The 19,130-nt window shown below is 43.7% G+C and overlaps 1 protein-coding gene across 1 annotated transcript in view; it reads left to right on the forward strand.

The window, feature by feature from the left end:
* Positions 1 to 19,130, forward strand: part of REC8 (REC8 meiotic recombination protein) — a 1,036,252-nt gene that overhangs the window by 184,818 nt on the left and 832,304 nt on the right. Inside the window, exons 2-4 of the mRNA XM_069238146.1 lie at positions 1,998 to 2,066; positions 7,942 to 8,084; positions 9,005 to 9,080. Of these exons, the coding sequence (XP_069094247.1) occupies positions 9,064 to 9,080 (17 nt within the window). The 5' untranslated portion in view covers positions 1,998 to 2,066; positions 7,942 to 8,084; positions 9,005 to 9,063. The remainder of the gene's footprint in view (positions 1 to 1,997; positions 2,067 to 7,941; positions 8,085 to 9,004; positions 9,081 to 19,130) is intronic.

Raw genomic sequence — 19,130 nt, forward strand, 5'->3', positions numbered from 1 at the left:
ATCTTATGCCCATTTCGGAAATACAAAGGTTTTCTTGATACCTATTTTTCACTCTTTATATTTCAGCAAATGAATTGCTGTATAACCCGGTATAGAATGAAAACCCATTGCAAGGTGCAGCTCATTTATTGGCTCTGGGTACCTAGGGATCTTGATGAACCTACAAGCCCTATATGTCCCTGCAACCAGAAGAGTCCAGCACACGTAACGGTATATTGCTTTAAAAAATCTGACATTGCAGGAAAAAGTTACAGAGTAAAACACCTAGAAAAATTGCTGTTTTTTTTAGCTCAATTTCAGTTTTTTTTTTTTTTTCAGCTGTTATTTTCTGTAGGAAAACCTTGTAGGATCTACACAAATGACCCCTTGCTACATTCAGAATTTTGTCTACTTTTCAGAAATACTTAGCTTTCCGAGATCCAGTGTTCGTTTCACACCCATTCCTGTCACTAACTGGAAGGAGGATGAAAGCACCAAAAATAGTAAAAATGGAGTATGTCCCAGTAAAATGCCAAAATTGTGTTGAAAAATGTAGTTTTCTGATTCAACTCTATATGTTCCTGAAAGCTGGGAAGATGGTGGTTTTAGCACCGCAAACCCTTTGTTTATGCCATTTTCCGGGTAAAAACCACAAGCCTTCGGCAGCCCTTTTTTCCCATTTAAAAAGAAAAAATATATATTTGGTGTATTTTGGCTAATTTCTTGGTCTCCTCCAGGGGAACCCAGAAAGTCTGGGTACCATTAGAATCCCTAGGATGTTGGGAAAAAAAGGACGCAAATTTGGCATGGATATCTTATGTGGACAAAAAGTTATGAAGGCCTAAGCGCGAACTACCCCAAATAGCCCAAAAAGGGCTCACCACTGGGGGGGGAGGGGGGTTAATATAGAGGTTAAGAGCTATATGTATAAACACATTTTCCCATAGGCACAGAATGGGCAAAACCCTTTGATACATCTGGCCCTAAATGCTTTCTTGCATTGACTGATGAAATTGAGGCTACATTCTTCGTTCTCCTAATGCTGTCCAGAATTTGAATGTGATTGGTGTTGTATCAGGAGCTCCTCCCAGGTATAAACCCTGTCTGATCGGGATCAACAAGGCTCAGCATGTATGGGCCCAGTTTGCTAGAAATGTTTAATATCTGTATTTATTGAGGATAATGATAGGTAAGAGGAACACCTTCCCCTGCTTTGGTATGACCGCTGTCAACACTTCTCTTCTAGACTCAACTATTTGGTTAGCATCCCCAAGGAGTTGTATAAACATATGAGGACTGAGGTTAGCAGAGAACAGTTTATTAACATATAGCTGAAACCATTGAGCCGTGGGGCCTTATGTGGTTGTAGTTTGCAAAATTATCACCACTTCTTGGGTAATGAGTTTGTATAGTGATGCAGCTTGGACCTTTGTAAACTAAATAAGCGCAGCAAGCCTAAGATACACGTCAGTCCCTTCCCCACTATTCTTCTCCGCTGTGTAGACAATGGTCCTTGTAAAAGTACCTAAGTGCCTGTCTACGTTTTGTTTATTAATCAAAATCCCCATTTTGGTTTTAATAGATAAGAACCTTTTCTTTGTAATTTTAGCACGCAGCTTGCAAGCAAACAATTTCCCGCCCTTAATCCCTCCTTAGTAGTTGGACAGTTTCAATCTGGGCAATCCATACTGGGCTCTGTGTGCAAAGATTTTATCTGGGCCCAAAACCCTTCCAGTTGGTCCTAGATTTGTTACGTCTGTTCCTCTTATATACCTCCTCAAGTTCTCTGACTTGAACCTCGAGTTCTCCTTGCTTTTTATTAGTCTTAGCTAATAAAAAAATCAGAAGCCTACAAATGACAGGTTTCAGTGTGTCTCAAAGTATATTCGCCTTTATTCCCTCCGTGTCTTTCTCTTTAAGCAAGGTCACAATTGCATCTGTGATTTGGGGTTATTATTTCATAGTAGGTTTTCTCTAGGAAGCTACCTCCCTTGATAATATTTTTTCCTTGGTTTCAGGTTGGCAGCGACACGTGGTACGAAGGTTGTGAAGCGTGAATATCTGAAGGTCAATGTGACAAAGACCTGGTGCGTATCACATAAAAGCCTTAGTTTGTGGCCAGGCTGCAGGTGCTGATGTCTGAATTAAAATGGGCAGGTGCTACCTGACGGAGCTACCTGAGGGACAGAAAACATTGCTGTCTGCAGCTTTCGGTGGGTTAGAGGCTCTTGGGTGGGGCAAGCTGTCCATGTGTCCTGGACTAGCAGGGTGCAGTGCCAGTAGGTGGACTGTAGATGCTCACTTAGTCTTGGATGAGTAATGGGTGATGCCTCTGGGTACAGTAGAGTTAGGCAGTGGTACCGCTTGAGGGTATTAGCTCACTGCTACAAATTTTTGGGAAGCATAGAATTCAAGGGGGTTCTGTCAGGAAAAACATTGCTTGCAATGGGATATGCTTGATGACCTTGGTGCTGGGGACCCAGATTCAAATCCTGGTATTCACTCAATGTCCTGCAGTTCCGTGCAAACCACTTACATTTCCTGCGCCTCAAAAAAAACACAAAAAGGGAAACTGCCCTTGTATAATGTACTCTGGTGCTCTAAATCTCTTCAGCCAAGTTCGCACTATATAAAAATGCAAACATAAAATCATAATGGCTTGTGAGAAGATGTTCGCTGCAGGACTCAAGTGGGCTGACCTACAGGTGAAGGTCTGCAGGTGCTCCCAATGGCCATAGGTGGGCTTTGGCAGCTGGACCTGTGTAGGTAAGTACTGCATGCAGGTGCTGAGGATGGCAGCTTGTCCTAGGTGTGTGATCTTGAGTAAGCAGGTGGGCCTGAGTGGGCAGGAGTGCTGCTGCTTACATAATATAAGCTAGCATGTGGAGTTGCTTTAGGACTGTCATAACAGGAGCTGGTTATCACTGGCATTCAGAAGGTATGTTTGTGGGACTAGAGTGGGCATTAGGTGTTCGCTGTGGTGCTTTGTATTTGGATGGTATGGGCCAGCGTACTGATTGCTATGTTCTGCAGAGTTTGCTAGTTCTGAAGTTAGGAAAAGGCTGACCGCTTAGTGACTGAGTGTTTCCAGTGTGGAATAATGATCTGGGATCTTGACCAATACGATCAAGAAATTATGAGACAGCTCAATAATCCATTACATTATAGCGAGATACAAGCTGATGCTGCAAAATAAGTGAGCTCGCAAATTGAACTGATTACACGTGAAGCAACGGATAATGAATGGTTTTCCAGGAAGGAATTTTAATTTCTTAATCAAAATGACAGAAGAATTCCATGCTTTTATATTCTTCCCAAAATAAAAAAAAACATAGAAAAACCTCCAGGCAGGCCCATTGTTTTCACTTGTGGGTCGATTTTAGAACCACGGGCACAATTTGTAGATGTCTTTTTGAAACCACATGTCATCCAAACACAGTCCTATGTCCGTGACTCCATGGACATTATCAAGAAGATAGAAGCTTACCCTTTTAATGAAGAGACTCAATTGTTGGCCACATTTGATAAAGAATCTCTATAGACGAACATCCCCCAAGATGAAGCAATTGAGGTGATAAGAAAGGTACTCGATAACGGCAATGAGTTAAAAAATATCCCTACAGAATTTTTGGTTTCCTTAGCCACATTATGCCTCAAACAGAATTTCTTCAAATACAAAGAGAAGTGGTATAGACAAATTAAAGGTGTAGCAATGGGGTGCAGTTTTGCACCTAAATAGCTAACGTGGTGATGGACTGCTTCGAACAAAAATGGATTTATCCATACTCTAATCCTTTTAGAAAAAACACAGTCAAATGGTATAGATACATCGACGATGTGTTTCTGATCTGGGAGGGGACTGTAGAAGTACTTCATGCCTTTCACGAATGGCTTAACCAACGCACAGCTGATTTCAAATTTACCATAAATAAAGATAACAAAAGAATCAACTTTCTAGATCTATGGATTCTAGCGAGAAATGGTCAGTTAGAAGTGAGTCTCTGTAAGAAACCCACAAACCGGAACACACTGCTACACTTTTCTAGTGGACATCCCACGGCACTAAGAGAAAATTTACCATATGGTCAGTTCCTCCGTGTCAGAAGGAACTGCAGTGATAAAGAGGATTATTTTAATAATGCTATGGAACTAACCAAAAAATTGCTCAATAGGGGTTATCCCCAAAAACTAGTGAAAGCAGCTGCCAAAAGAGCCTGGTACACCCCCAGAGAGACTCTTCTAGCCCCTAAAGAAAGAACAAAAGAAACTCCTCTCAGTTGCTTACTCACCTTTAGCCCCAAGGCCAACAAGATAAGGTCCATCAAAGAGAGGAACTGGAAGACAGTTAGACTTAGGGATAACAAAAAACCCTGTTTGCTTTCAAAAAAGCTCGAAGCCTACAAGATCATTGGGTGAGAGCAGTTAACACACAGACACAAAAAAGAGGACTCCGAACGATGCTTCAGTTACCAACTATACAAGGACACTACAGATGTTGTAAATGTCTGGCATGCCAGTATACACATGATTCAAAAGAGGTATTAATACATGGTAAGGTACATTTCCAAAGTGATTTTTCGAATTGTAACACTAAGAATGTAATTTATTGCATTATATACCCTTGTGAAAAAGTATACATTGGACAAACGTCCCAGGTGGTTAAGACCTGGATCTTGCAACACAGGTCAAGGATAAAATGTTCTACAAGAGGAGCACCATTGGAGTAACATTACACAGAAATTAAACACACAGCACAGGACATTCGCTGGACAGTGCTGGCTGTAGTACAAACAAAGACAGAAGGACAATCTACAACCAATAAACTGTTGAGACTGGAAGCCTGTCTGATTGAAAAAAAAAAAAAAACAGCCCGGCAAGGACTAAATGACAGTGATGACATTTGGTTGTTAATCTAAAAATTTGTACTATGTTGCAGCCTGTTTTTCTTATTTTTCCTTATTTGTCTGTATTATTCATTTGCATTTTTAGTTGTCTCTATCTCCATGTAGATGCCACTTTCTTTGGTAATAATGTGAATTGTCCCATGTTTATTTTTGTTGATCTCTAAATAAGGGATTAAGCCATACGAAATACCAGAGCTCGGATAATATTAATTAATCTGCAAAGCTATGAGTGAATTGTCAGACATGCCGTTTGTCTAGTAGCTCCCCTGTAGCACTTTAACACCTTATAGGAGGTCGTTTCCCTTTTTACAAAGTAAAGCGAGTTCCCTTACAGTCCGTATTAGCCACTCGAAGATGGCCGATCCTTTCTCAGGTTCCTTTCCCGGCCTTTTCAAATGACTCGTTAAGCCGACACAATGCTTGTTCTAAGCGCTGAGACGTTTAGCGCGGCTTAGTAATTGTGTATTTGAGGTTCGCCAACAGCGCGTTTCTCTGCTGTCACATGAGGAGATTCAATATAACAGCACCGGGGTGAGGCTGCACGCAGCTCCACGGCGCGCTAAAGGAGTGTATATAATTCTTTATGACAGTAAGTACGGGCATAATCAGTTGTGCGCGTTGGATGTAGATAAGCTATGGCTAGCCTCTTTGATTTTAGTTGTTTACTCCGCTTTAGTTGTTTCACGTTCCAGTCGATCTCAGTTGTTTATTTTACTTGAGTGGTGTCTAGCAATATTGTTGTTTATTTGATATATCCCTATGTTTAGGTTTTCCTCGGACGAGGAATTTTTTGACTGCCACAAGCTCTAGAAACAATGGAGGTAAACAATGCTTTGGCCCAGCGTCCAAGTATTTTTATTTCCATAATCTGTTGAGCATGTTTGAGGGGACCGTGAGCACGTTTGGCACACGAGCAGTTTCACCCATCGTTTCTGCGATGATTTGAGACCCTGTTAATCACTCCGTACACAGCATGGCTATGCAGACTTACACGTTGGGGTTCTATGGATTTAGTTTGTCACACAATTTGCACTGGGTGGCCAATTGTTTGGCATTTTTAAGTCTTTTTCAGTGCTTTGAGCTTATTTTGTATATTTTGGTTTATCATTAGGCAACATTATCTCTTTCTAGTCCTGATGAGGCCCAGAATTGAAGGGGCCGAAATGCGTTGACACCTTGTGGATTGTGGTAAAAAGCGCATTAGACCCTCCAGAATTACATCACGCAGTGCAAGGAACCCCAAGAAGAAATTTATCAGGGTCTAGCACTTGTGGGCATAGCTTTCCACAACCATCGCCTTTGAGTGGATTACAAGTTTAAGTGATTTTTGTACCACTACCTCCAACGGAGGAAATTGAGTTGGGACAATTTCCAGACAATGTATTTTTGTTATGTTTTGTGATTTATTTGTACTTAAGCATACGTTTTTTAATTGTTGATATCGTGTAAATACATCTCTGGCGCTATGCTCCAGCTGTGTTGGGACATTCCGTCTCCTTGAGTTCTTCTCTCTCTATGTCCTGATTGAATTATTGTGAATACATTTGGTAAATAAATTATTTCCTGAAGAGAGTATTTATCATGTCTCTTTGCAGAAAATAGAGTTATTAATCCCAGCCTTTTGACCACTTTTTGTGTTACAAATTGTTCTCTTACCCTGGTCAGGCAGGGTTTGTTGGGTGAACCTCTTTTTCATTATATGAGTGTTTCCAGTGGGCAGGTGGTCTGGCTGTGCACGAGGAAGTTGGATAGGGCACATGGGATTCCAACTGATGATGATTTGTTGTCAGAGTATGCTGACATAGTACTGAGGTTCCCTGATAGGCTGGTGGAGGGGGGAAGAGAGAGTGCCTGGATTGCCAAGGCTTACTGGCTGTGGATCTTTCTTTCTTCTGGAGGATGATTCTATTGTTTGGTGTGTTTTGGTGGGAAAGTGGTGCTACTGATAGAAATGAGGTGGTAGAGGGGACACTCCGCATACTTCTGTTAAGCAGTAGGTTCTGACCATGAAGCTTGGATGATGTTGGAGTGGTAGCTGTGGGCTCCCATGCAGTAAAGTGGCTGTGGGTTTTGGAGGGTAGAGTTTGTGCTGTAGATACAATTGGTGGCTTTTCTGTCCCTGCGTGTGTGGAGCAGCATCTGCTTAGTCCGGAACCCACATACCATTTGGGTGCTGCATGTCGGTTCTGGACTGAACATACGCTGGATCCCATTCTGTGTGACTAGGGTGCAAGTTCAGGGCTCAGATTGTAGGAAGAGCTAGCAGCAGAGTTGGCAGGAGATACTGCTTACTTAGCTGGGAAATGAAGATGTGTTGACTGGTTCTTCGATGCTGCATTGAGGCTTAGGTGGGCTGGAAGCGTTGCTTGTAGTTAGGCAAGGTGCACTGGCTGTGGACCTTGACACAGTGCACTGGCTGTGGACCTTGACACAGTGCACTGGCTGTGGACCTTGACACAGTGCACTGGCTGTGGACCTTGACACAGTGCACTGGCTGTGGACCTTGACACAGTGCACTGGCTGTGGACCTTGACACAGTGCACTGGCTGTGGACCTTGACACAGTGCGCTAGCTGTGGACCTTGACACAGTGCGCTGGCTGTGGACCTTGACACAGTGCGCTGGCTGTGGACCTTGACAAAGTGCGCTGGCTGCGGACCTAGGCAGTGGCGTGCTGGCTGCGGACCTAGGCAGTGGCGTGCTGGCTGCGGACCTAGGCAGTGGCGTGCTGGCTGCGGACCTAGGCAGTGGCGTGCTGGCTGCGGACCTAGGCAGTGGCGTGCTGGCTGCGGACCTAGGCAGTGGCGTGCCGGCTGCGGACCTGGACAGTGGCGTGCCGGCTGCGGACCTGGACAGTGGCGTGCCTGCTGCGGACCTGGACAGTGGCGTGCTGGCTGCGGACCTAGACAATGGTGTGCTGGCTGTGGACCTATGTGACCAGGACAGAGGTGCTGGTCACATAGTTCAGGAATGGAATGTGGCATTTGCCGCTGGGGGCACAGTTAATTGTAGTGATTCTCTCACACCAGCGGAGCTATTGTCTGCTTTCTTCTTTACAGCGAGGAGATCATTGCTTATATCCTGGTGCAGGTGCAGCCCTCATCCCCAGGAGGCCAGCGCCCTCGATTTTCCCTCTATCTGTCTTCCCAGCTGGGCTATGGTGTTGTCTGCGTTTACCACAAACAATGCGACTACCTCATCGGTAGGTGGTGAAAACTAGTCTGTCTGTGTTATTTTTTCCCACGTTTTTTAAGTCTGTCTCACATTTTGTCATTTACTCTCTCAGACTATGTATCTCGTCTAGAAATATATGTATACCATCTCACGATGTGTGTTCTGTTGTAAAATGTTAGCATTTTGCCTCTGTTTATCTGTCCTGTGACAACATTTATGTGTTTTGAATCTCATTTTTTTAGTCTCAGGATCTATGTATCCCAGCTGACAGCATTTGGGTAACATTTATTAATTAGTACCTCCTCTCACTATCTTTACTTTGTCATGATGTTTCGCATTATAAAATAAAATTTCTGGAAAGACAATATATTTGCTGGCAAAAATTAGGATTTCTCATTGCTTAGCAATACCTATATAAAAAGGATATTCTTTCATTATTTTCTTTTAGTGAGTGTTTTGGTAATGAGTATGTCATATGATTTTATGGGTACCATGCTCTTTTTCACACATTCCATCATCTTGAGGCTTATGAGATTGGGATGTCATGTATTTTCAATCAATAATATTTTTTATCAAATGTATTAAATAGTTTCAGATGGTTTTTGCATACCACATCACTTATGTCACATTATTATGTATCCTTAGTTTATGCATCCCATCGCAAGAATTAAGTATTCAAATTCTGGAGTATTTCTGGTGTAACTCCTGCTTTATACGTCTTTTATAGTTTATATGCGATGTCTCACTGTTGGTGCCTGCTTCACTGTTAGTCATCTGTCTTGCTACTTCTCTGTACCCTCTCACAGTTGAGTGCTGTCTCCCCTCAATTAGTTTCATCTGTCTCAGTCTAAGAGTAATCTCTTCATTGCAGCTCTTCTTTCTCATGTCACTGATTATTTGTCACACTTCATGGGATGTCGCTGCCATCTCCTGTTTCTCTGTCCTCAGATGAAATCAAGGTCACCCTTGAACGGCTGCACCGCTACCAGAAGCAGCAGCGGATTGACATGACTCTACCAGAGCAGTAAGTATTAAAACCCAGTGGAGGACAGGGCATAAAAATAAAGGTGTGGGAGTGATCCTAGTAGGGTAAAAGCCTTCCACTGAACTGATGGCAACAATGCCCCCTAGCCACCAATGTATTTAGTGCACCTGATATTTCTTGATGTAGCAAGCTGGCATTGTGTATACCATATCAAAATGAGATATAGAGTCCAGGGGGTTCCCCAGAGACTTAACAGAGGCTAAAGTTGATAATACTAATGCTCTCTTTTGTGGTAATGTGGTCGAGCAGTTAGGCTTATCAGAGGGCAGTACAAAGTATTTGGTGTACACACAGGCAATTAATGAAGCACACACCCAATGAGTAACCCCAGGCCAATTGTTTTTATGTAGAAAAATATATTTTGTTACTTTATTTCTAGAACCACAAGACTCAATTTGTAGGTAATTACATTTGTAAGTAAGTATCAGACATATGTATCAGCACTACTGTTTCAATTTGGCAAGTTAAACAGTTTTCAAGTAAATAGCAAATATCTGTTTTAAAAGTTGATACTGCAATTTTCAGAAACAGTTCTAGGGGGGCAAGAAAAGTTAATACAGTTTTGAGGTAAGTGCAAGAATTACAGTTCCAGGGGGTTAGGATGTCCACAGGTTGGAATTCAAGTTAATCCTAAACACCCACCACTAGCAACATGGGGCCGCCGGGTGCAGAGGTCCAGGATGATGCAAGATTTAGAATGGAGTCCTATGGAGACTGTGGGCACCCCGAATCAAGCCTGCTTGCAGGTAAGTACCCGTGCCTTTGGAGGGCAGACCTGGGGGGTTTAGACGAGCACTGGGGGTGGAGGCACAGGTCAGCACCAAACACATACCCTCATCGGTGCAGGGTGCAAACTCAGTGTCGGGCGCCCAATGCTTCTCAATAGGCAGACCCCGGAAATCACAAGAATGCTGCAGGCTAGGCCCGGGGGGGCAGAGGTTGGAAAACCACAGACTGGATAAGGAGGAGGGCTGCCTGCCGGGTGTTGCCAGACTGATGGTGGGATTCCCCACGTCTAGGGGGCTGTGGGTGCAGGGGTACCTTTGGGAGTCGGAAATCTTTGTCTGGTTCTCTTGCGGTTTAGTTTACTGGCTTTATAAAGCACATGGCTACCCAAAAGCCTCCCCGCGCTAGAGCGGAACAAAATAGACTGCGATATACACAGTTAAGTCCTGAACAACCAGTTTTTCAAAGTCCTGCGAAAGGAGAGTTCATGACTGGTTTGACGAAGCACCAAAGGGAGGGATTTCCAAACTTGGGCTGCTTTATGAGCCATGGATCTACCACCCCATCGTGCACTATTAACCAGTGGGATCTTCATCAAAGAGGCCATCCAGGGTCTGAGGGACATATAAGGGGTGTAATGAGAGGCAATAGGCCTTAAAAGAGCAGGGCCCCTGTTATGCAGTGCTCTATGCATAAAGCAAAGGGCTTTAAAGTTTACTGGAAGCCAATGGAGGGAAACTATAGAAGGTTTGACCGATTGATATCTTGGAAGATTCAAGAGGAGACGTGCAGCAGTATTCTGTACAACTTGAAGTCTCTTTACCACATACTGGGGTGAGATGGAGTAAAGAGTGTTCCCATAGTCCAAGCTTGATATTATGAGGGCTTCAATGATGAGCTTTTTAGCTAGAAACAGGAGGACATTAAAAGTTTTCCGTAATAGCCTTGGTAATATGAAGTAAGTGGGTGCCAGCTTTTTTGATTGATAATCCATGGTAAGGCAAGAGTCCAACCACACTCCCAGACTTTATATTGTTTCTTTCGGTGGAGGTAAGCTTTCCAGCCCTTCAGGGACTGGAGACAGAGACCTATGAAGAAGATTGTTCCCTAATAACATCACCTCTGTCTTATCTTCATTTAGTATAAGTTTGCAGTCAGCCATCCATCTGGCTACCGTTTGAAGACAGGGGGTTAGTTGAGATTGATCCAAGTTTGTGTTTGTGGAGAATGAGAACACCAACTGAGTGTTGTTGTCATAGGAAACCAGTGACAAATTGTAATGTTCTACAGTCTCAGCTAGAGGATACATATAAAGATTAAACAGTGTGGCGCTCAGGGAGGATTCCTGAGGCGCCCCATAGCTAAGGCATAAGCTCTTGGAAAGGCATGATTGATCGAGAACTTGTAAAGTCCGTTTCTCCAAGAAAGAAGACAGTCATTTTAAAGCACAGCCATTGATACCAGCCTTAAGAATTATTTGTATCAGAATGGTATGGTCTGTGGTATCAAATGATGTGCTAAGATCCAAAAGAATGATGACAGCAGAACTTCCTTGATCAAGACGTCGTCGTCGTCTTAGGTGTTCCACAACTGCAAGCAAAGCAGGTTTGGTACTATGTTGGGGTCTAAAGCCCATTTGAGCAGGATGTAGGATCTTGTTGTCCTAGAAAGCCTGAGAGATGTATATTAACATGTTTTTCGACCAATTTGGAAGCAGCAGGAAGCAAGGAGAGTGGCCTATAGTTGTAAGGGCTACATCAACATGAGGCTTTTTTAGCTGTGGCTTGACTATTGCATGTTTACAATGAGGCGGAATCTGACCAGTTGTGAGGGATAAATTGAGTAGATTAGTAAGAATTGGGGCGATGATAACTGACCCCAGGGCAAGGATGTGGAGAAGTTCCTGGTCTAATGGGGACCCAGATTTTATGGAATGGAGAAGACTAATCACAATTTTTTTCTATGAGGAGAGGGAAGTCTGAGAGAGAGGCCATCGAATGTCGAGCCATGACCTGACTGGCGTCATCGACTTCCTGAGCAGGCTTGTCAGGAAAGGCCGAATAAATGTCTCATTTTTTCTTTTGAAAGAAGGAGGCAAGATTGTTACTGTTTTCCAAGGAGGCCTCAGTAAGATCAGTAGGTGAGGCAGGCTGAACAATCTCTTTAAAAATTTGAAACTTTTCTTTAGGAGAGTTAGAGGACTGTTCTGTTTTTGATGCGTAATAAGTAGCCTGAGTGGATCTTACTTCTGCATTGAAATTTCTGATTGCTTTTCCGGATTTTGTGATATTATCTTAGGACTTTCTTCACCTTCTCTCCAGGCGTTTGCACTCCTTTTTTAACTGCTGTAAATGAGGGGTGAATCAAGGGGATTTCTTATTACGTGGTCTTCTAATGATGGCCACTACCAGCAGTACAGTATCCAGTGAGTTTGAAATCCATTCACTGAATCTGACCGCCAATAGGGTGATTTAATCCAGGGTTCAGGTCTAAAATTTTCAAATATGTAGTCCATTCTCTAAGATTAAGCTTGGGCCAGTAGAGGAGGGATTGCAACGGAGGCAATGGGACGCTTTAGAGCAATTAGAAAATGGTCAGACCATGCAAGCAGGAGAGGAGTATGAACTGTTAAGTCTGTGACATTGCTAAATACAAGATCAATTGTGTGTCTCTTGGTATGCGTGGGGCCGCTGACCAGCTGTTTAAGGTCCAGCGCCGCAGATCAGAGCGATTGCTCTTGGTGGCATTGTTCACATCATCCACAGTCAGGAGGGTCCTCCAGAATTAGGCTGCAGGCTTTGGGGTGTTGGACACTAGGTTAGAATTGCCCGGGGACCAACTCTAGTCGGTTGGACCACCTGAACACGGGTCTTGGGCGTCTAGGGCAGAGTGGACAGGATTTGCGGATCCGGGGCAGTTCTGGAGTCCTTAGCTGGAGTTTCTTTCAGGATAGGGCTGCTGGCTTTGTTTCTGGCCACAGAGAGCACAAAGGCTCTCACTCCATGTGGTCAGAAACTCATCTGAAAGTGGCAGGCTGGCACAGACCGGTCGGTCCTGCACTAGAAGTTTGGCTAACATACATGGGGCATCTCTAAGATGCCCTCTGGGTGCATTTTTCAATAAGTCCAACACTGGCATCAGTGTGGGTTTATTGTGCTGTGAAGTTTGATACCAAACTTCCCAGACTTCAGTGGAGCCATCATGGAGCTGTGGAGTTCGTAATGACAGACTCCCAGCCCATGTACTTCATATGGCCACACTACATTTACAATGTCTAGGAATGGACGTAGGTACTGTAGGAGCATATTGCTCATGCAGCTATGCCCTCACCTGTGGTATAGTGCACTCTGCCTTAGGGCCTTAAGGCTTCCTAGAGGTGTGACTTGCCCATGTGACAGGCAGTGGTTTGTGGGCATGACACTCTGAGAGGGATGCCATGTCGACTTTGTCTTTTTCTCCCCAGCAGCACAAACAAGCTGCAATGGCAGTGAGCATGGGGTTGGTGAGGGGTCCCCAGGGTGGTATAACACATGCTGCATCCCTTGAGGACCTTCCCTGGCCATAGGACCCTTGGTACAATAGGTTCCTTTCACAACTGTGTGCCAGGGGTGTGCCAGTTGTGGGAACAATGGTACAATTTTTGGGAAAGAACACTGGTGCTGGGGCCTGGTTAGCAGGAATCCAGCACACTCTCAATCAAGTCAGCATCAATATCAGGCAAAAAGTGGAGGGGGTAACCATGTCAAAATTGTCACTTTCCTAAACTTGTGAACTCTCCTTCTTTGTGGCAGTCTGTCAATAGTCTCTCATGCCTCAGTTCTGCTTCCTTCCAGCATGCCATACTTCTGTACAACTAAGACTCAGACATGCTCTAAACCTTCACATGTCCTTTGTTTCCAGTCTTGAGAGATGAACATTATCAATTTTTGGCATGAAATAATCATACTTCATTTTTTTTTTTTTTTTAAATCTATTGAGGTAAAGTGTGAACCTTCATGTTGTTTGTTTAACTATAATGTATTTTAAAGAACAGGATTGCAACATGCCTGTGAGCTAAACGGTGTAGCAAAGTAAAAATGCCATTCTGTATTTGGGCTATTACTATCAGTCCGTTTGCAGTTGACTGAAGTGCTTCTCTGGTGTATTAACTCGTCTGGTTGTTGAAGTCTGTTGGATGGTAGACAGTAATTACCTGAACGAGGTCACTGGCGTGTTCTTGCCTGTGTGTTGTATTGCTGAATGCAATAATCCTGAGGTGTGCAAAGTGGTAGTTTGTTAGTTTGAATGTCAGAGCATGGGGTGTGGAAGAGGAGACCGAGGGGTTGTGTAAGCTATAATAAATTAATCTTTTTGTTCTAATCCTGGCCAAATCTTTACATCTTTGGGTTCTGGATATTGGATATTTCATTGCCTTTGAGCACCTAGGACATACTAATTATTTTTTATTGCATGTGCACTTTCGTAAAAATTAAAATTATTTTATAATTAATTTGGCATGTGTTACTTTTTGGGATGTCAGCTCAAATGTATTTGGCACAGCTGCTCAGAGAAGGCTGGACTGGCCATTCTTCTCCTCTGGCGTTTTCCTGGTGGGCTACAAGCTTGGGGTTGCTTGCAGACTAGGAGTGACTACAATGGTCCAAACAGGGCACACAGCCCATTTTATCTACAGTATCCTGTAGTAGGAACTGATTTCAGTATTTTTGCTAAGGCTAATTTTTGTTTCTAGTCCGGTCCCGTTCCCAAATCTCAGGTGATGATCTGCAAGAGATATTTCTTCCATTTTCATCTAGAGAAAATAATCAATGCTTAATAGTCCTGGGCCCTTGATATATCAATGTAAAAAAATAAAATGTCCAGAGATTTTCATTTTTTGATTTCTGTTTTGTAACATTGGAGAAGTAATGGTGGGTGTGTCGTGACGAAGTAATATTCCAGGAACCATGAGACCTATATACTTCATTTTGGTGTCAAAAGATAGGTTTTTTGGGTCAAGTATTCTTGTAGAGATAGAAAATAACACCTCTGAGCAAGCCTGTGCCTTTTTCCAAAGCATTTTCCTAGCTAAAAGCAGGAACTGTCCTGGCCCCGCACCATACAGCTCTTAGGCAAAAGAGACAAATCTGTTGTTGGAGAAGAGGTCCCCAACTCTAGTACAACACCTCCCCCCCACCTCCAACCACCACCACCACGTGGCACACAATGTATCCTTATTTAGATTGTAAAAGTGCTTTACCGCCCGCAAAGGAAGGTCCTCTGGCCCTCTGCAAAGGGGGCCCTGCGAAAGATTTTAGTTACAGTCTTGTACCAAACCGCTGCCACCTGTTGGATCAGATATGGAATTTCTTTTGGAACTGCCCCCCTCCCCTTAAGAGCACATCTGGGAACATATAAGGGCTGTGGGTACCTGCCAGGAGTCCCAGTTTGGGCCATTGTCCAGCTACCGAACAGCATGATGCAGCTGTGCTGCAGTAGAGAAATATATCCGTCAGCTCCATCCCAGTGTCAAACATTGGGAGCTTCAACGCGACAAGCACATGTGGCTTATCTTGCTCACCAACACCAAATCCGTCAGCATCCTGTCCCCGGGTGTGGGCATATCACATTTTGCAGAATTTACAGGCACTGTAGCAGAAACACCATCTTTGTCAAGGCCAACCTTCCTACTAGGTGCAGCAGGAGTTTTTTTCAGAAGTCGACGAACCGTGTAAGCCCGTCTATCGCCCTTCTTACATTCAAATCCTCCCCAGGTTACCCATATTCCCAAGTACCAGATCACATCAAGTTCCCAGCCAAGGCTGAGCCTATCCTGCAAAGAGGCTCGGTCCTTTCCAAGTCCACACAGTGGGAATAGTTTGGATTTGTCTCTGTTAGTCCATAGCCCAGAGACCTCAGCAAAGTTGTGCATCACCTCTAGTAGCGGTGGCACCAAATACACCAAGTGCTAGAGATGGACCAATGTATTACCGGAATACATTGAGACTACGTGGACTGTAGTTGCAGTTCATATGCCCCATGATCCTATGGACTCCCAAAGGCAGCAGGCCAGTGGTTCCACTGCTAGCGCAAAAAGCATCTGGTACAGCCCTGTCTGGTCCCATTGCCCATGCTCTGCGGGTCAGAAAAATCAAGTTTCCTGTTCGAGCTCTAGCCACTGGCTCAGTATACAGAAAATGCACCCTTCTGACAAACCCTGGACCAAAATCCATTTGGTACATAATCGCCTACAGCTAATTCCAGCCCACGTGTTTAAATGCGGGCTCCAAATCCATCTCGGCCAACGCCAAGTCGCCTCCCAGACCAGTTGCCCCGTGCATGACAATGGACAGCTGTCTGATATTATACAATATGCTTCTTCTGGGGATAAAACCTGTCTGGTTGAAGTGGACCAACTTGTGTACCACCCGCAACAGTCTGTTCTCCAGAACTTTGCATTTGCACAGCAGCTTGACACCTGCATTTAACAAGGATAAAGGCCTTTAGAAGGTAAGTTGTGTAGGTAATCAGGACCATTACATCTTTCCTCATAGTCTGGGGGAGCCCTCCTCTTTTCCGAGCCTCCACATACATTGTGAGGAGTGTTTCGAGGACTGAGTCCGGTAGTGCTTGACACAGCTCTGCTGGCAGCCAAGTCTGTTCCTGGTGTTTTCTCTCTCTTCATCTCTGAGAGCGCCTCTTTAATTTCCACTATCTCGAGCGGGCCATTCAGGTTGCTGCTTTGGTCCTCAAAGTTTGGACAACTCTGTTCCAGCTTTACCTTGAATCTCTGTGACTTTAAAGCTGCTGCATTTGCTAACAAAGGTAGCTAACCAACAGGGACAAAGGTGTCCAAGTCCTGTCCGGGGAGCCTCTTTGCCTGATGACACCTCTCTCCAGATGTTGGAGAATAAAAACTTCTGCAGATCGAGAAAAATGTGCAACAAAACTGTAGCATCTCACCCACTGGCTTTGGACTTGACTGGGAGCTGTGAGCTGACTTTCTACAATTTGGTATCCTGGAAGCGTTTCCTGAAATTTTGGAGAAATTTGGACTGCAATGAATAGGTTACAGAAAAAAAAGACAGAGCTGACATCTGCTTCATACCTGAAAGACTAAATTAATTTTGTTGCTATTTTCTAGTACAGCTCCGAACTTTTGACTGAAAAAGTCAAGGCAAATACGAGATGGCAAAAAAGATATATCCCACCTTGTGAAGCATCTTACAGATGTACCCAACTGAAGATTTGTGACCTCCATAATAGTTTAAGTCTGAAGGTAAAACATTTGACTGGGACTAACCAAAAACCATTCTGCAAATTCACTCTGTCTTGCATGAGTTGCAAAATGCACCTTGATCCTGATTATCCATAACTCTGGCCTGGGCATGGATCAGCTATATGTCATTGACATAAATGGAGTTTAACATCCCATTATTTAATGTAGGGCTTCTTTTATTATTATTTTTCTTTTCAAGAACTTCTGCCCTTGTATCTAAGTTACATCATTTTGACATTGTTTAAATCATTACATTTTATTCCTTTTTGCTCAGTTGGTTTGGGGTTTTACAGTTAATTAATTAATAGTACTGTTGTTTTGTTGTTGGTTTAGATGTTGTAAATACATGCATTATTCTCTCAACAAGACCTTTCCACCTGCACCAGATTAGAAGGGGAGTGCCGGGGTTCCCAACAGAAAAATATTTATTTCTTAAGAATTATTGGCTTTTTCTGAGACCCACCACTGGTCACAGAAGCAATGTAGGGTCTTTTGATATGAATGAATTTGAGTATTGTGGAGTGCAGGACAGAATATTGGGTGAGTTCAAAGGAGTTTGAATGTGGCGGTGGGATATAGAAGACTTCAGGATGAAAGTGTGTTGGTTGAGGGTAGATTGCAGGGTAGGCTACAGTCCAGTCTATGGGGCAAAGATCTGAGTGGGAGGATCTCGGGGCAGAGAGGGTGAGGAAATGGTGGCTAGATGGACATTATTGGTTGAGCGTTTGGTGGTGGAATAGGTTGTATTGAGGTGGTGGTATTGGTTGGGGTATTGGGAGTTATATTGGTATTGGTGGTGGTATTTAGAATGATGGTCGTTGCTCTGGTATTTGTGTTGTGGTATTAGTGTTCTTAGTGGTACTGGTGATGGTAGTGGTGTTAATGTCGGTGATACTAATGGTATTTGTAGTGGTAAGTATTTGTGTGTGGTGGTGGCATTGTATTGGTTGTAGTGGCATTGGTAGCTGTTGGACCTGGCCCTTTTTGCAGGGTTATCCCCAAACGTTTTACCTTTTTCCTCCTATATTTTTTTATCTGTTGTTGTTGTCTTTAGGACTCTGGGTGCTTTACCACTGCTAACCAGTGCTAAATTGCAAGTGCACTCTGTCTAAATTGTATTGGTGATTGGTTTATCCATCATTGGCATAGTTGATTTACCAGTAAGTCCCTATTATAGTGCACCATGTGTGCATATGGCCTTTAAATCAAATGCTTCTAGTGGGCCTGCAGCACTGATTGTGCCACCCATGAGTAGCTCTGTAAACATGTCTCAGACCTGCCACTGCAGCATCTGTGTGGGCAGTTCTAAACCACGATTTCGACCTGGCAAATGCACCTGTTTGCCAGGCCCAAACCTTCCCTTTTACTAAATATAAGTCACCCCTAAGGTAGGCCCAAGGGAGCCCCATGGGCCAGGTGCAGTGTATTTAAATGGTAGGACATGTATTGGTGTGTTTTACATGTCCTGATAGTGAAATACTGCTAAATGTATTTATTGCAAGACCTACCTTTCCCATCCACTATCATGGGGATTTACTTGAAATATCTTTCAAGTGTAATTTCCCATTGGGAGCAGATAGAGATGTGGAGTTTAGGGTCTCTGAACTCCCAATTTAAAAATACATCTTTTAGTGAAGTTGATTTTTAAGTTGTAAGTTTGAAAATGCCACTTTTGGAAAGTGGGCATTTTCTTGCTTAACCTTTATGTGCCTCTGCCTATCTGTGAAATAGACACCTAAGTCAGGATGCCAGTTGGGCTGTTTGTGAATTCACTTTAGACAGTCATGCAAAGGGAGCTGAGGTGTGCTCTGAATATCCTGATGAGTCTTCCTGAACTAGAATGGTGGAAGGAGCTGGCACGTGCACCGGAATAGGGCTATGTCTGTCCTTACGTAAAGCAGTCTCCACCCCCCTGGAGTGTGTCTGGGGCCAGGCCAGAAAAGGCATAGTCTTCTGCACTACAAAGACGTCTCTTTGAGGTTTGCCTACTTCAGAGGCAGAAATGGGTGTAGGTACTGGACCTCTGACCCCACAAAGTTAGAATCCTT

The sequence above is a fragment of the Pleurodeles waltl genome, chromosome 6 (assembly GCF_031143425.1).
Source record: "Pleurodeles waltl isolate 20211129_DDA chromosome 6, aPleWal1.hap1.20221129, whole genome shotgun sequence".
In the NCBI taxonomy this organism is placed as follows: domain Eukaryota; kingdom Metazoa; phylum Chordata; class Amphibia; order Caudata; family Salamandridae; genus Pleurodeles; species Pleurodeles waltl.